Consider the following 17,516-nt stretch of genomic DNA (forward strand, 5'->3'; position numbering starts at 1 on the left):
GATCATGCTTGATAACACTTATCATATACTCAAGTTTGTGTTTCTCTAGAAGAGTCTCTTATTTTCCCTGTGAAACATAAACAGAGTACTTCTACAGCAGTAAAACTTGTTATTTAAAGGAGAAGATGCGAAAATAGCACCACCGTGAGGTACAAACATCTGAAACTTAAATTGCTTGTAAAAGTTTGAAGGAATTATAAGTAATTTATAGCTGATAGTGTCTCTTTAACAATTGCCATGGCAATTTATAATACAGAAATATTTTTATTATGATTGGAGCTCATGCCGTATGTGATAAACATGACGGTGGCAGTAGTTAGTATCTCTAGATGAGAGGTAATATTTGGTGATGACCCAAATCTCATCAGGGAGGGAAAAGTATTAAAATCTGTTACCTTTCCGGAGACAACCGGCATTCTCTAACCCTGATGACTGGTTGAAGTCTGGCTCACTCTTCTGTCATCACCCAAGGAAGCAGAGTCCTCATTTCTTCCGCAGGGACACGATCTGCTAGTGCATGTGAATACGTAAGTGAAGTTTTGAGGCCTGTTGGGAAGTGTGACTATGTATGACATTAGTTTTGCAGAGAAGCGCAGTGGCACTTGCTTTGTAGATATCTTTTCAAAACAGACCATTGGAACATGCCTTCTTTCCTCCGCTAATTGGGTTTCGAGTGATAATTGCAGTGAGGCAAGTTGGGCACTGAAAATGCACCTGAAGCTACATGGAAAAATATTGCATGCAAGGAGCAGCAGTCCGTTCTTGCACTGTTAGCTGGAAAGCAAGCCAGTATTTTCTTCAGTAAATCTGTTTTCAAACAAGAATCAGCAAGACAGTGCAGATAAGAAGTGCATGGAATGGCATCGTTGTGCAAGAAAATACTTGCATGACAGCCTCAGTAATGTCTTCTGGAGGATTTTATCAGTTTTCATGGCTTTGATTCTGCAAGTGTATACAGATGTGAGTAGTCTTACTTATGTGGATAGGCCTGATTAAATAGAAAATTTGATTTCTTAGGGGTTTGGCGTGTTTGTTTTTTTTTCCTTATAGTCAGTATCATAAATTCATTCTTTGAAATATTGCCGAAATACTGTTTTGTTTGTATGGAGAGTAAAAGTTCTGATTATTTTTTGAAGTTTGAAAATAGAAGAAATTTGGGAAAAATGAAGACCTGCCCCAGAGGAGCAGAGAGACAATGTATTGGTTATAGTTACTTTTAATCTTCTGAAAGCAGTTTCCTTTCTATTTAATTTCTAATACCGTTTGTGAGCATATGTATTACAGACACACGCTTGCACCAACTCTTACTCAGGCTGGTGGGTTACTGACAATAAACAAAGCTGTTTCCTAAATCTGGTGGTGCTGCTTAGGTTTTCAGGTTTTTTATGACTCATGCACACACGCTGTTCTTCACCCTGGCTTGGAAAGCAAGAATTTAGTTTTACATGTCCAATAAAAATGTGAACTCCACATTTTAGACTTCCCTATGTGACTGTGCCTCTCTAAAAGACACCTGTAGAACGATGTTTCTTTTTTCTAGTCATCTGGATCTATGTGTGGTCTGGCTGCAAAACCTTTCAGGAGCAAATTGTTTCATATGTGGGGGCTTTCAAATGGCATAACCCTTTGTCCTGCAGTCTTTCCATCAGCTATTTCATGTTTGCTTGTAATCTTTTCTTGCTTTGTGAAGCCTCATTGTCTCAGCCCTTTCCCCTTCCGCACCTGCAGCTTTTGAAGCAGTGGAAAGTAGGGTGTTCATCTGTTCAGGATTTACCCTGAGATTTGGAAATTCTGAATCCAGATTCCAGTTTTGCCATGATGTTCTTATGACACCGTGTGCTATGTTACATCTGCATGGTGTTTTGCAGTTGAGATGAACTATGAACTTGCTGTGTCTACCGTCAGAGCCTGGTAGAGATGAGGTAGTGCTAACGCTGATCTCTGAACCAATGGTTAGTATCATCCTAATGATATGTGGTATGGTATGACTAATGAGGCCTGTTGAGAGGCAAGATGTATCAGTACTGTAATGGTACATTAATGCAGCTATGCAATTTCTGGTTGGGTGGCTAGCACCTATCTAACTTGTTGAAAATATAGGCAGTGGAAACTTGTGTTTCCGTGGAAAAGCCTGTGTAGATTTGCTCAGGATGCCTGAAATGCATTTAAGGAAAATGGTCCTGGCAGAAGTTTGTCATCTGTCTTTTATCTGTCAGTTTAAGAAGCATTTTCTTTGGGAGGGGAGCCGCTTTTTAGTATGTACTCATATATCCTCCAACATAGTAGCGATCCCTTCCTCCCCCTCCCCGCTTTTGTTTTTTCAGGGCATGGGGCACTATGTTACACAACTATCTGGTAATAGTTTAGGGATGGGAGAAGGGAAGAGGGGTATAAAATTAAACTTACTCTGCAGCCCAGCTGATTCACCAAAGAAAAGCTTAGATCTGCAATATATGTGCAAGTGCAGACTAGAATATTGTCTGGGAAAATGTTTCCTACCAACTCTCCTTAGTTGGTAGGTTTCACACGAGTCTCCTACCTCAGTTGTTGAAGTAAAGCTTAGTCTGACATGATACCATTTTGTGAATAGGCCACTTAACAACAGTAGGGGAGATGCGGTACTTGCGCCTTACAGGAATGGATCCTGTGCCCTTAAACAGATCTAAAACCAACAAGAAATTTTCCCACAAAATGTATAAAAGGAGGACTTTCCCCTTAGGATTCGTTATACGGCATGTGAACAGTATTGACATCTACTGATTTATGCAAAGTTGAGCGAAACGTCGTGTTTTTAGGTCTCAAGCGCTGGGAAGACTGACTGCTTTGTGGAAGGGCAGATGGCACAAATGGTTTCACTTAATCTTTGGGAGGCTGAGCGTCTAGTTCGGGTCACAGGAGGAATGGGCGAAGTGGTCCCAGCCTTGCACTGCTGGGCACAGGCTTTCCATTGCACGAACCGTGGAGCCTCGCGGGGCTGGTCGCTGTGGCAGCCCTTGCTCTGCGGGCGCCCAAAGCGGTGATAGCGTGTGAAGATTAGATTTGGTTGGCAGAGCTGAGCAGAGATGCCTGTGCAGGGACTGTCTGCTTTCTTTGCTGCAGCCAGAAGTTTTTGAAAAATCTTCTTATTTTTCAGGAGAACTCTGGTTCTCTCAACTAATCTAGTTGCATGAGATAACACTGAAGACAAAAAACAGATTGAAATATATATGCACAGGGAAAGCTGGATCTTGTATTATTCAGGTAAAAGAAGTTCAAATAGGCAGTTTACATGCGTGTATGATCTCTACGTAAAATTTATCAGTAAACTCTTTGGGTTATACTTTTAAGATCATTGTCACAGAAGTAGCTCTATCGGTGTAAGTATGATTTATGCTAACACAGTTATTACCCTTTGTGTTCTGAAATAGCTCTCCTTATATAAAGCCTCAAGTTTTTTCACTTTTATTATTCTCACATTGTGAAAGTAATACCACTTTCTGGTGCAAATAGGACTTCAATAACTGTCCTGCCCATTTGCCAAGTTATTTGTATCAGGAATATCTTTGGTCCTAATTTTTTGATTACCTAGGTATTTGCATAAATGATTAGCATCTAACATAATGTGATCAGATTTGGCAGCTCCAGCTTAAAATAACAACTTTGGAACACTAGAAATTAACTGGCTACATTTTTGTCTGAAGATAAATTATGTGACTGAGCTGTGGGCAGAAACGGTCCAACATTTTCATGAAGTTAGTTAGAAGCACTGTTTTGTAACGTCTTCTTGTGTCAGAACTTGCTGACGCCGTGCGAGCTGTGGTGCTTTCTGAACAGGCACTTCAGTCACTGCGTTTCCAGTAAAAACTTACCAGCACGGTTGCCTACTCTTACGCTTTTGAGGAGAAAGTATCAGTGGTGCAGTAAAACATCAGTGATGAACCAGATACAAATGACAGTGCTGCCAGGTACTGAGCAGTATGTTTAGTGCCATACAGCATGCCACCGTACTATACTGTACTCATCTTACACATGATGTATTTGATAATGTTATAGTGCTAAATTTTACTTGTAATTTGCTTTTTTAGTCCGTTGTCTGGAGCAGCTGAATTACGTATCCATATGAGGAGATGTAAACATGCTGTAATTCCATCCTGTTGCACAGATCCTCAGCTTGGTCATTTAATATTTAGGGCTAGAAGGGTACCAGAACTTAGACTGGAGGGAGAACTACAGATAATATTTGAATGTGCTGCAAGCCCTTAGGCTTTTGTTCTAACGGACTCTCTTTCATCAGGCTGTCGGATACAACTACCCTGTCAGTGGATGGGCAGGTCAGTTTTCAAGCTGGTTCTGAGGGTAAACCTTAGATCTTCATTACAGAGGGTATGTCCATTTGAGTACATTGCTTTGCTCTGAGCGTACCAGGTGCCAAATGCAGGGGTGATGCTCCATCCTCACTGAAGGCGAAGGGAGCTTTGCTTAGTTCTCCCCTTGAACACACGCGTTGGGGCTGCCATTTCTCCTCTGAATCATTAATAATGCATCTTCATGTTAAAGCGGCCTTCTGGGAACATCGTGTATACTTCAAAATAGTTGGATGTTGGCACGCGCATGTGATGCAGGACTCAAATGTCTTGATTTGTAAGCTCTTTGGGGAGGGAACTGTCTGTGTCTAGCACAGCGCACCCTGACCTTTAGCCCCTGATGCAGGACAAATAGGAAAAAAAAAAGGGGGGGGGATATTTCAAACACCTTTCGGTCAAACGTTTCCAACAGTACTTCTTAATGAAGAGCGTGCAATGGGCCGTAGATCATAGTTGGGTAGTCCTTACAAACCTTTCTGTTCTCTTGCCTTCTTTTCGGTGAAGCCCAGTTTTCCAGTCTGGGTGGTGGATCATAAGGGTCAGCAGATTGTGCAATAGTATTCTTTTTTTATAAGGTAACATATGGGACCACATCAGTCTCTGGCTTAATGCCAGTAGCGTCAGTGGCATTATGCCAGGGGCGAATCTTTCCCATGATTTTCACAGTTGAGCTATAACTGCTGTTTAGTTAATCTGATTCTCTCTGTAGAGCGTGGGTGAGAAGGTCCAGGCAATGCCAATCCATTTGCAACCATATATTTAGGATAAAATAAGCAAAAGGTTGATTTTTAGTTAGAGTGTTACCTGAGCCTTGGAAATAAATTTCAGTCCTCCACACACCTGGGAAATGCTACCACAGCCACCAGGCACTCAGACCTCTTCCCTGAAGACCGAGTGAAAGAAAGAAAAGGGCTTTCCCTCCCCACGTGTGCCTCATGCATCGCAGCCCCCCTGCTCTCTCCCGCAAGGGCAGGGCCCTGCCCCAGCAGCATCCTTTAGCGCTGGCCTGGCAGAGAGAAGAAAGCGTGGTGCGTCTCTGGCGAGGGCTGTGAGGGTGGCATAGCTTCGAGTTCTGCAGGAGAAGAAGTAACTGTGTGCGGGTATGAGTGCTTGTTTTTAATGGCATTGCAATTTTCCTGGAGATATTTATTTCTCTGATGCTGTTCTGAAGATCTTCTGTCTCATTGCTGGGGTGAGTTTTCAAAAAAATAGGTGCTTGCCATGTACAAATAAGTGTCTGCGTTGGAGAACCTTCCCAGAAGGGAAGTGGTGGGGTCTCACATGCTTATAGGAACTTGCTTATATAATCGTTTGATTTAAGAATGCAAATACCCTTTGAGCAAAATTACCTTCAAGCAGTAACACCATGTGAAGATATTTTGCGTTTCTTGGAAAAATCAACAAACTCTCTCTCGGAAAACTGTTGGCTTCCGAAAGCGGGACATTGCAATCTACTATAGCTGGCTTGGTATCAAATCTGTAACACAATATTCAATGTACATAGCAAAAATATGAGGGGGGGGAAGTGTTCCATTTTGAATTCACAGTCCCTGCCTAAAGAATACACTTTTTCTTTACTTTCATCTTAAAAAGAAGAAAATTGGCCTGGAGACCCTTCCCAAAGCAATTGATAAACACTTTTGAAAAGCGGTGCAGTACTAGATCCCACCACTTGAGGTGGATTCATGCATTAATCCTTGACTGAATTCTTTTATAGCCAATGTATCGACATTATATTTTTCAAGTGAATTTCAGTAGAAATTCTAAACCTCTTATGTTGGATAATATACACTAATGAAGTGTAAAGATAAGTTTCCTCATATTAGTTTCTTTGTTGCAAATACCAGAATAATTTATGTCCTGTAAATATTAACAAAAAGAGTGAAAACACTTATAGAGGGCAGTGATAGGTATAAATTTTCAAATTTTTGTTTGAAATTTTGCCTGCTTCGTACTCATTAACTTAATCTTTGCAGCTGAGTAATGAGTTATGATGTGATAAATCCATCTTTAGTGCATCACTTGTAAGTCAGAAAATGTGTTTATATGACCTGAGAGTTAAAATTCATTTTTCTCTTCTCTCTTAGAGAACAGCTGTCCTAGCCTGGGCAGTGTAATTCAGTACAACGCAGCATATTTTGTCCCGGTTTATGAGCACAAATTCGTAATGGCTGTTTTGGAAAATGTGCTATGAATTTATCTAAAGGCCTTCACACTGGAATAGTTAATTCAACTTTACAAATCCTTGGCACTTGACTTTCATCTTTTTAGAACAAAACACAGAGTCTGCGATTTGATGCCTTGAAGTCAGCAAAACAAAATGGTACTTTAACAGCAGTGTTTACTTTGATCAGTTTTCAGCATTTGTGCCCTTGCCTTTCACGTAGTACAAATTGCTTTACCAGAGTAACGGAGCAGGAGCCCGTAGACTGTTTTTGTAGTTGGTTTCTGTGGTGATACTCAGCCTTCCATGAAACTGTGATCGCCAGGGACAGAGAAGCCTCTGCAACCGCCTTAACCTTGCTGCTGCTAGAGACCTTAAAGGAACTCTTTGCAGGCTGCACAGGCAGTAGTGCCCCGCGTGAATATGTGCAAATATAGCTGGCTAAGTAATGCCAGCATAAGTTTGATAGACATGGCACCTATGAAATGCGGTATCTTTTTAAAGTCTTTATTTTATTTTATTTTTTTACGGGTTTTATAACATATATTGAAAAATGCATTCTAGGAAAAATGACAGAACTTCCCTGTGGTTCATGTCCTAGTCGCAGTTATATGCTTTGTTGTCGGTATGCTTTTTAAAAATGAATTTGTAGGTTTTGTTGTAAGATTTTTAGAATAGCTTTAATCTTTAATTTTCACCTATGACCAAGCTGTCGTATTCCTCACAAGTTAGTCATGTATTATTTGGAGGAGTGTGTGCCAAAGGAGGCCGCGAAGGGCAGACGTGAGTCTGGAAGAGGAGCTTGCTCTGACAAACAGCTGCTGAAGCCGAGTCTCGCCGAGAGGACCATTGCTGAGACACATGTCCAGAAGGTCTGGCCTAACTGTTGATTGCACAATGAAAATGCTGGCCACGCAACAGCTCAGTGATCAAATGAGCCCTTCACTGGGAACGAGGGATGTGTTGGACCACATTGACTTATTTTCCTGTACTGTTGTTACGCTGCTGTCTGCTTGGTTAATGGGCTGTCCCTTAATATGTTTTAAAAATAACATGGGCAGAGCAATAGCAGCTGCTTGTTAAATGGACTAGGTGACCTAAAAGTGCTTTAGTCCATTTAATGATTCTGGTTTAGTTTTCTTTTGGTATTGTTTGACCAAACTGCTCATAGAGCTGTCTGAGATGCAGAAGACTTTGGCTGAGGTAGCGTGTTCCTGAGAAGTACAAAATGTGTGTGTTTTATAAGTTTGAACCTATAAGAATGGATGGAGAATATCTCTTTTTAGATACCTCATATTAGAAAAAAAAAAGCTTATATGGGAGTTTCAGAAAAATAATGAATTTTACCACAGAGTTCAATGAGTTCAGAATTTCACACCATGTCTTCATATCTAGCTGTACAGTGCTGAACACGTGTAGGACTGGTTTCTGACGGGGTTTCTGGGCAATGCTTCACATAAATATTTAATAATATGGATTCTGCCAGTGAAAATACAAAAAGAAAGGGAAATTTTCTAGTTAGCTCTTCCGCTATTAATTAGAAACATTCTGTTTGGTGGTTTGAAGTGATCCAGTACCTTTCTATTAATTTGTGGAGTGTTTAGAAGGTGCTATGAACCGTCTAGACATTTGAGAAAGGATGTGCCTTGAAGAGCTCACGAGCTAAGACGAGACAGAAGGGGCGGCTGGAGGAAGGGGAGCATCACTTAGGATTCAGCCGATATATGGTTTAACTAGAGCCACAGTGGGGGCACTGTAGCAGGAATTACTTTTTGGTGAGAGATATTGCTGTAGAGAGCAGGGATGAGGACCTTCCACTGCAGTGCTGTGGATGGAAGCAGCCATGCCAGAAGCTAGCAGAGTGGCAAGAAGGTGAGAGCATGGATATGACAGCAGAAAGCTTAACAAGGCAGAGCTAGAGAGCGTGACAGTGTCACGCTGGAGGTGCTGGTACAGCTGAAGCTTGGAACTTGTGCTTGTGTCAATGTCATAAGCTCGTAGCACCTTAGAGTCCTGTTAAGCCTTTCAATCTCTAAAGCAGGAGTGGAAGAGGCGTTTGGGTACCTCTGTTGCATAGTCAAAGTCCAGGCTCTTACCTGGATGCCACAGTTCAAACCACTACCTTCCACACAGAAACAGCTCTGACATCGCTGGTGAGGTGTTTTGACCATGGCTACCTTACTTGGGCTGAAAATACTGCGTGATAGCAAGGTAAAATCCATATGTTTGGCAGCTAGTTTGCTGGCAAAAAGTTCTTGAATGCTAGCAACTCCCCAGCAGTTTGCTTGAAAATCTTTCCAAGGACCAGGAAAAAGTCTCCCATAATAGATACCACTGCTGTGTATCATCAAGCGCAGACGATGATGGGGCAATCATAAATATTAGGGGGGATGTAGTTACACTATGAGGAGACTTAATTTTGTACGACTCCCGAGTGGGAACGGTCACATTCAGGCTAGGCTACCCAGCTGCTCCTCAGCAGAATAGCTCTGAAGCAAAAGTGAATTACGAAAAATATGATGACCAGGATGGTCCTGAGCAGTTGTTGAGCAGCTCTGTGGGTTTGGGTTTTTTTCAGTCTGGAAAACTGAGCTGGTGCTGAGGACTCCGTTATGCCAAGAAGTATAGTGACAGGGAATATATATGCCAAGGAATATAGTGACAGAGGCTGCTGCAGAAGCATGGTCACGTTAACTATATTCTTTCTCAAGCTTAGGGCTAGGAATATGAATTCCACATTATGTGTTTTGTTGCCGTCTTATTCATGAGCAAACTGAGCAGTGCAGTAATGCAAAATTACATTGATTCCGAAAATTTTCACAGGAACACTTAATTTACTTATGAAAAATTAATTGATTTTGTCTTAAAGTCCTGTAGCTTTTCTTAAGGATCAGTCTGCACTTTTCAGGCACAAATGTAGGAAAATTCCATTATGTGATATAACTTATCCTGCAATTCCAGCCAAAGGCATGGATAGATATATCACCACTTCTGAATACGGCTCAAACTTTGTTGATTATTTCCATACATATATGGAAATAATCGTATATGTGTATATTATCTACATATTTAATTTCCAAAGCCTAAAGGAATAGCAACTATGAAGTCTGATAGTAGATCCAGTTGCAGAGAGTCTCTGATTTTCTCACTAAGGTAGTATGATTGCTCTGTATGCCCTCTCATGTGACCAAACCAACAGGCAGAAATCTTCGTGAAGTCTAAAACATCTGTCTTGTCTGATAGATGTTGGCTTTGAATAAACTCGTCTGAGATCAGTTGAAACAGAGATACTTCTCGATTTCCTTATTACCCAAAGGACTTGGCCTAGCTATTTTTGAGATGAAGTTTTCAGTGTGTTATATTTCTTGTATCACTTCTGGTTTTAATAAATACCAGAGGTTTTAAATAGCGAAAAATTTTAAAATTACTAATAGGAGCCTCTTCTTTGCATTGGCTTGACATTCTAATAAAAACACAACCAGGGTGCAAACCCAAGCTGAGTGTCCCTGTTGGCCAGCGTGAGAGGATTGTTACTGTTTTCCTATTCTTGGTTATTTAAGTACATAAAGCAATATTATAGGTCATTTAATCAATATTTATATTAGTCTTTACTTCCTTTGGGATCAGAAGAAACCAGTTATCATTGGGTGTGAAAATGTGGCTATGGATGCATATGATAAGAGTGAACGTGTTTAATATTTACTCCATTTAGTGTAGTAGAATTTCTCTGACACTTTGAAGTTTAGAGAGTTTAAAATTGAATGCACTTTATGCCATTTGGAGCTGAAAAAATATCAGAATAAAATCTGAACTCTCATTTGCCGGGTCAGGACTGAGAAAGATACAACTGGGCTACTTTGGTAAACTTAGATTACGGTATTTTTATTGCTTTGTAAGAAAACATAACCCCAGAACAAGGTAATTATATTTAATAGTTTAAACAGCTTATTACTAATTAGCTGTGATTACAGCTGAAAAACCACAAGAGTTAATGAAAGCTTTTTAATAGCCGTGAATTTAATAGCAGTTCTAAACACCTTTTTCTTTCCACTTTTGCCTCTCCATTTCTAGACAGAACAACAAAGTGGGAGCCTTGTAAAACAAATAATTTTATCTTCTCTCTTATTTTCAGCTAACAGAATTATTTTGGCTCTATAGCCTGATACTGTAAAGCAGGTTTTATAGCTAAGATCGTGACTGTTTGGCATTTGAAGTTTCTGTCATCCTGTTAGCATTCAGAGCGCTAACACCCTGCGGTTTCCTCAAAGGAGGTATTTTATTCTTTTGAGGCAGAAAACGGAGAGAAACGCGGTCCCTAGAAGATGTGGTGGTCTGTGGTACCTAATGTTTTCTTTTGGAAATGCATAAATACAACTAGGGCTCCTGCCGGGAGAGGCCAAGCGGTGAGAAAGGTGGCTGCCTTTGGGTGGAAGGTGGCGGTGCCCAGCCCTCCTGCAGGCAGAGCTGGCGCTGCCCCCGGCCGCTGAAGGGAAGAGGTGCTCGTTTTTTAAAGCAGTTTTGGTTTTAGTACAAATACGGAATTACTCTTTTAATAGCAGTTCAGTTTTAGTCAAGCATAACAAAGATGAAGATAACGGGTGTCCTCGGTGCCCCCAGAGGTGTGCTTATGGGGTTTGACATCTGTTTCGCTGTGGGGACCGGAGACACGTTCATTCAGTGGGTTTTAGAATTCTGCATGTAATCCTCTGCGTACTGATTGGCGGGGCGAGTAAAACGGCCGGTTGTTTGCCAGCTTCTCCCAAGTTCTTAGGCAGCAGAAAAAGGTCTCTCTGCTGTCCTCCAGGTGTCTGTCAGACCCGAGACCTAGCTTTGACTTTCACTTTGCAGTGATGGTGCACCTTCTGCTTTGGGTGGGAGAAAAAAATAAAGAAAAAAGAAAAAAACCCAAGAAAAATAACTTTTTCTTTTGGAAAGATTTTCAACAGTAATGGGTACTTAATATTCAGTTTGGTCTCTAGCTTTCATCTAGTTAGTTTGCCAGATTAATCTGCCTTTACTTTAATGGTAAACTAACTGATGCTTACCACTATATAAGAATAATGCAATAAACTATATGTGGTGGCTTCCATGTCTCAGATTTCCTTTCAAATTCTCTAGCAGGAGACAAAATTGATTCTGAATTACCCGTGTGCTCATTTCTTTCTGCCACCACTCAAATGAGTGGTTGTGGTCATGTTTGCTCCCTCTATACCTTTTCTAGAAGGAGCTGTGATTCTCTGTCAGGGAACCCACCTGCCACCCACTGTTGCGAGACATCAGCTTGCCTGCTTAGTCTGCGTGATAGATCATCTCTCGATTGCACACTAAAGCTTTTTTCCTATAAATCAGGATGAACTATCAAGCCAAATGCTGACTGCTTAAGAAGCTTATTAGATACTGCAAAAGATACTATGACTTCAATTACAAGTTGTTACATGCTAAAAACCTGACAGGCTGTTCTCTGTCATGCGTTTGGTTAGAGTTTTGCCCCCCGTCGGCCCCCTTCTAGAAGGGCAGCACTGGGATACGAGGAGCTGGGCAGGAGGGGCTTCCAGCAACCACAAACTGGTCGCTTAAAAATCACCTCTAACAGGTTGCCTCACTTCTGTGATGTCCACTTTCCTGGGATCATTTTCCCCAGGTATCCTTTTAGTCCCTGAAGGCAGGCGTTCTCTTTCCCTAGTGTATGTTAAAATTTCTGTTGGAATTCCTTCCGTAAACTAGCGTAGTGCTTGCTTGTGTTTCTGGATTTGTTCCTCCTGTTTCTTGTTTGTGCAGTTTTATTTGTTTTGCAGGTTAGATTTATGCCCTGATGGCATCAGCAGATGAGGTTTGTACTCTAAGCCAGCTTTGTAGGTTACCATCTAGAAACCAGAAATCAGGGTTTGCTTTGCAATTCTTTTTATCTCCTTGTTCTCCCAACTCTCAGCTTAGTGGTTTGACCTTTTGCATAAGCTATTTTTCATCAGCATTTGCCAAGGTTTTCTTAAACACTTTAGCAGTGCTTTGCAAGCATAGAGCACAAATGTTAACTATTTCATTCTTTATATTATCTGTGCTCTGTTGACTGAGTTTTTTTGGAAGTAGATTAGTCTGTAATCTTAGGTCAGGAGGTCTGAATGCTGGAAGCCATAATATATATAAAAATGACCTTTGATTCATTGTTTCAAATTCCACTTTTGTTTTGAAACTTAGAAGGGAGTATTCATGTATTTCTGTGTTTCTCTGTAGGTCACGTTACATTTGAATCCAATTTCATCAGTGCACATTCACCAGAAGCCTCTGGTGTTTCTTCTCAACTCTCCTTTGCCTCTGGTCTGGAAGCTAAAAACAGAAAGACTGGCACCTGGAATCCGAAGAGTTTTCTTTGTAAGTATACACGCTCCTCTGGCCTGCTCTGTATCATAGCTACTTGTCGCACAAGACATAGAGTTAATGGCATTCATTTGCAAAGTTTTTAAACATACGTTAAAAAAACCAAGTTAACAGGAGGTCAAGTTTCAGTGTAGGGCTCTGGGGAACAGTTAGGTGGCAGGGCAAAGCAGTTTGGAAAAAGTGCCCAATTACTTGTTATGTGAATTCAAGGAAAAGAAACCAAAATTGCTTTTTCAGAATCTGCATATCGTGTAGTTATTAACACTAGCAGCCATTCCAGTTCAAAAAGCTGTGAGGGTATAACAGATTGCCAGTCCTGATTAGAAGTTTAATAGGACCACAATGCAAAAAAACCTCAAAGCAATGGGAAATGCTATGGGTGGACTCTAGTTGTGTGGTCTGTGACCAAAACAAAAATCTGTATGTATTGAGCTCAATATGTACAATTATGGTTTATGTCTCTGATGGAGCTTGGTCTATTGAAATGACCGAGCTAAGCCCAGAATGAAGTCATTTTTATTTCTCAGAAAGACTGGAGCACTGCTTATAATGTAGGATCCAAATATTACCTAGTATTTGTAAATCATGTCCTTACAGTTTGCCAGGACATTTGAGTTTGCTATTTGTAGTGAAACAGACAAGTTGTTTGGATTAAATTTTTAATGCGTGACATCACGTCTAATCATGAGTCGTCTGTATTAAAGTTGCAGCTTTTACTATATTCAACTCTAATTGCAGAACTAAACTTGATTATTTTTAGCTGTATCCTTATAGGGTTTAATTTTGCTCCTCTAGCACAGCTGACAGTGGTAGGCAAGACTGCTTCTGCAGTACCAGATGGGAACTTAATCCTGTCACTGTGCATCAGCAGGAGGGGAAGATGGACAGTGCTGCAGCATTAGCGCACTGGGAAGGAACACTGCTCTCTCAGTTGACCTGATATGGTGGTGACACCGTTAAGTGCACCAAGAGTCCTATCATTTGCTGGACACCAAAAGTTTTCTAGGATTGTTTTTCTTTTTCGTGTCATCAGGGTACAAGAGTTAGGAGTACCTTTGATATTTTGAACTTTGAAGGACTCCATGCTGTTTCCAGTGCAATGTGTTACTGACTGGTGCAAAGAACATGGGCTTGTTTGTAGTCTAAGATATTCACAATCTCAGGTTTTCTCATTACTGTGTTAGAGACTCTTAACTGTTGTCTTCTTGTTGACCGTTCCTGGTATATGTCCTTACTGCAACCAGTACAGTTCAGGTCTGCTCAGAAAGTGACTGAGGAACAAGATGATGAACAGCAGTATGATAAGATTCCTCACTCCTCTCCTGGCCAAAAGTAACAGCACCTTTCGTCAGTTAATCGAGTCTTGGACCTAACTTCAGTTTAGTTTTGATCTCCTCCTACAGTCACATCATCACTCCCATTCCATATCAGCTAGTTTGTGTTCAGCTATCTCTTCCTCCTCCTCCAGGCTTTTCCCTCTCCCCTCGCCTTGCCTCTGGGAGCGAAAAGGTGCTCTGCTGAGAGCTATCCATTTCTACTCAGCAGACTGTGCCGGTGTTCAGACTGTGATCGTGCTGGGCTTGCTTGGTTTGGCTCAGCGGGGCTTCAGCAGGCTGCATTAAGGCATAGGAACAATAGAAATGTGCCTAAGGCCTCGGCTGCCAAAACTGTGCGATTAGCTAAGTGTTTGCTTCAGAAAACTGTTTCAAGCTCTCCTGGTTACAAAAACAGGCTTGAAAACGTGAGCAGCAGCACTCGCAATTTGCGCCAGACAAGAAGTCGTCTGACCTCAGGAAGTGCCACGGTAAACCTGGCCACTGGTGCTGCAGGAAGGGGTGGGCTGAGTCTCAGGTGGGGCAGGAGAACCTGGTAGACACAACAGGTTCAGTTCTCCGTTGGTGGGACTCAAATACCTCCTCTCAGTACTCCAGCCTCTCTTAGGCTTTGCTGGTCACAGTAAGGGCTGAAAATTGTGGTGCCTCACGCCACCCTCCCAGCACGCGCTTGCAGCGCTGGGGTAACACTGCTCCCCATAAGCTGTGCAGGTACGAGAGCGCGCCTTTCCATTGCAAGGAGTGAATTAGCTCTCAGCGTTGACATATCCCTAATCATGTTTAAACATCTGAATAGCTCTCCATAACAATTTTGGATCTCTTCAAGTGCCATATAATTTATGTGTTCTTCCTTCCACCACGTTAAGGTTTCTATTTTTCTTTTCTGTAAAGAGCTTCAAGAATGAGATTGCAGAACAGAAAACAGCAGGGTACCAATCCACTGTTACTTCTCCCAGTTTAGTCCCTGCAGTCCCTCTCACTCCAGAACTTCATTCTCTGTGTTCTCTCTCTAAGGCAGTATTTTTGCAGCAAACATAAGCTGACTTCAGTCTCTTATCAGGGGCTCATCAGCCTTCCCACTTTTCATGTACCAGTTTCTCAGTAGCTAGTGCAGCTTGGGATGATAGGCCGTGAGGTTACAGGCTGAACAACTTAAATTGTGGTGATCATCCATTGCTTTTCCACAGTTCCACTCTGCTCACAAGGACAAATGCATTGTTTTCCCAAAAGCTTTCTGAAAAAAGAGCACAGAACCATGCAGCACAGAAAACGTGGGAAGTCCTGAGTAAGACCTAGCAGCACCTGTGGGCGAGTGCAATATGCCAAAAAGAAATCGAGGGGCTCTAGTTTTGCAGCAGAGCTGTTTGCCTGCGATGGGCCGTGCCAGGTTGCAATCCCTGGGACAGCCTCTGGCCTAGAGGAGCCTGTCCCTTTGCAGAATCAAGAGTTCTTGTTTCAGGTGAGTCGTGGGGCAGATGGACATACTGCTTTTACTCTAGTAGCGGAGAGGCTCCCTGCCTCGTTGCCAGAGCCCTCAGTAAGTTTTAGAGAATTGAGTCTAGGAGTGTAAATCGCAGCTCCAAGGGAGCCGAGTGCAGAGCTCGCTTCTTTGGCCCTTGTTTGAAAATACTTGGCTTATCCATGTACTTCTGCAGCTCTGTCTTACTCATTCTCCTTAAATGTATAGCCAAGCCAGAAAACAGAATATTTTGAATCATAAAAGATTTCAAATTTAAAAAACCTTTTTTAATGCCCATGAATTCTATGCTCAAAACAGAAATCTGTGTCACGCATACCATAGGAGTGTCATAACTATTGTGTCTGTCTCTATGGAAGCCTTGGGCAGGATAATCATTGACTTTCCAGCTTCTCCTTCCGACTTTTCATATAATACATTCATTCACAATTTTATTAATATACTGTATGTAAAGTATGAATTGCACTGTTTCATCGATTGATCCCTAGTTAGAAAGCTAAGTAGTGTAAAGAAGTTTAAATGGCAGCTTCTGGGACTTACTCCTGATAAAGACAACACCCCTAGAGCCGGGTCAAAGTTTGTAGTTAAAGGATCATGTAACTGTTAGTGAAGTCCTAGCTGTTTGTTTCTTTTTATTACTAGCTATTATTTTTTCCCTGTAAAGGATCATAATAAAGTTCTTAAACTGTTGCAGGGAAGTGTGTTGGAATAAATAAATAAATAAAAATTACAAATTCATTGTATTAGAAGATCCAAGATTATTTCTAAGAAAGATGATAACTCCAGGATATGAGCAGATAATGAATCAGAGCGCTCTGTAAAGTGCAGTTAGTACCATTGTACAGGTGGAGAAACTAAGGCACACGGAGCTTAAATGATGTTTATGTTGGAGCAGAGGGTAGAGTCAGGGTTCTCAGTGTCTTCATTAGGAAGATGGCCTGCTACCATCGCTCTGTGAATTCATTGTTTGAGTTTCCACTAAAGCTAACCCGCCCCAGATTGCTTTATTTAAAGGGAAGGATGAACAGAATTAAAGCTTGTGTCAGCACATATCCAAAAGACCAGGAAAATACAGTACTATTGAGTTGGACTGGAGTTTAAGTTCTTATCATATAGTTCAAGCTTGGATTTTTGCCTTGGGCCTGGTCCTTCATTAGGCACAAGTTTAAAATGAATGGGGGAGAAAATCAGCCTTTGGATGTATGGTTATAGTATAGAGGGAAGCACAAAGTACCTTCTTGATAAACATTTTTAAGTATAAAAATGTAAATTTGGTGTATACATGTGGTTTTGCACTAATTTTTCTCATGTGATGCACATAGCTTCACTTAGCACAGTGACTTGTCACACGCTTTATCTTCATGGAGGCAGCTCTCAGTTTCACTTTCACAAAATGTCTACTGGTGGCTAAACCTCACAGCAGAATAAATTATCATTAAAATTAAATAGCATGCCCCAACCAAACCAAAGGTTGTGTTCTGTTAACATCAGGCTTTTTTTAAGGTCATGTTTGGAAGACTTTTTTCCAAACTCATGGCAGTGAATGGAAGCATAATGATGCTTACGTGAGCGACAGTACTTTGGAGGAAGCCATTCGAGACGGGGTAGAGGTCCTAAAGGGAGTTGTTCTTACCAGTCTGTTGCCTTATTGTGTTGCCATTTTGCTTCTTGGGGCATCTTTTCCCATCCATAAACCAGAGAGAATAGTGAATAGTGAATTCACTAGTGACACTAGTGAATAGTCCTAAGAAAAAATTTTGGCATCTTGATAAAAACCCGATATAAATTTCTGTGTGTTAGAGAAAAGTGAATATATGGTGACT

General features: G+C 41.3%; 1 protein-coding gene across 1 annotated transcript in view; it reads left to right on the forward strand.

The window, feature by feature from the left end:
* The window catches only part of LOC103908170 (transforming growth factor beta receptor type 3-like), a gene marked incomplete at its 3' end in the record, with an annotated part of 58,915 nt that extends 46,039 nt beyond the window's left edge, over positions 1 to 12,876 (forward strand). The window contains exon 3 of the mRNA XM_009290496.2: positions 12,739 to 12,876. Within this exon, the coding sequence (XP_009288771.1) occupies positions 12,739 to 12,876 (138 nt within the window). The remainder of the gene's footprint in view (positions 1 to 12,738) is intronic.
* Between the last annotated feature and the right edge of the window lie 4,640 nt (positions 12,877 to 17,516).

This window comes from Aptenodytes forsteri, unplaced genomic scaffold, assembly GCF_000699145.1.
Source record: "Aptenodytes forsteri isolate BGI_AS27 unplaced genomic scaffold, ASM69914v1 Scaffold237, whole genome shotgun sequence".
In the NCBI taxonomy this organism is placed as follows: Eukaryota; Metazoa; Chordata; class Aves; order Sphenisciformes; family Spheniscidae; genus Aptenodytes; species Aptenodytes forsteri.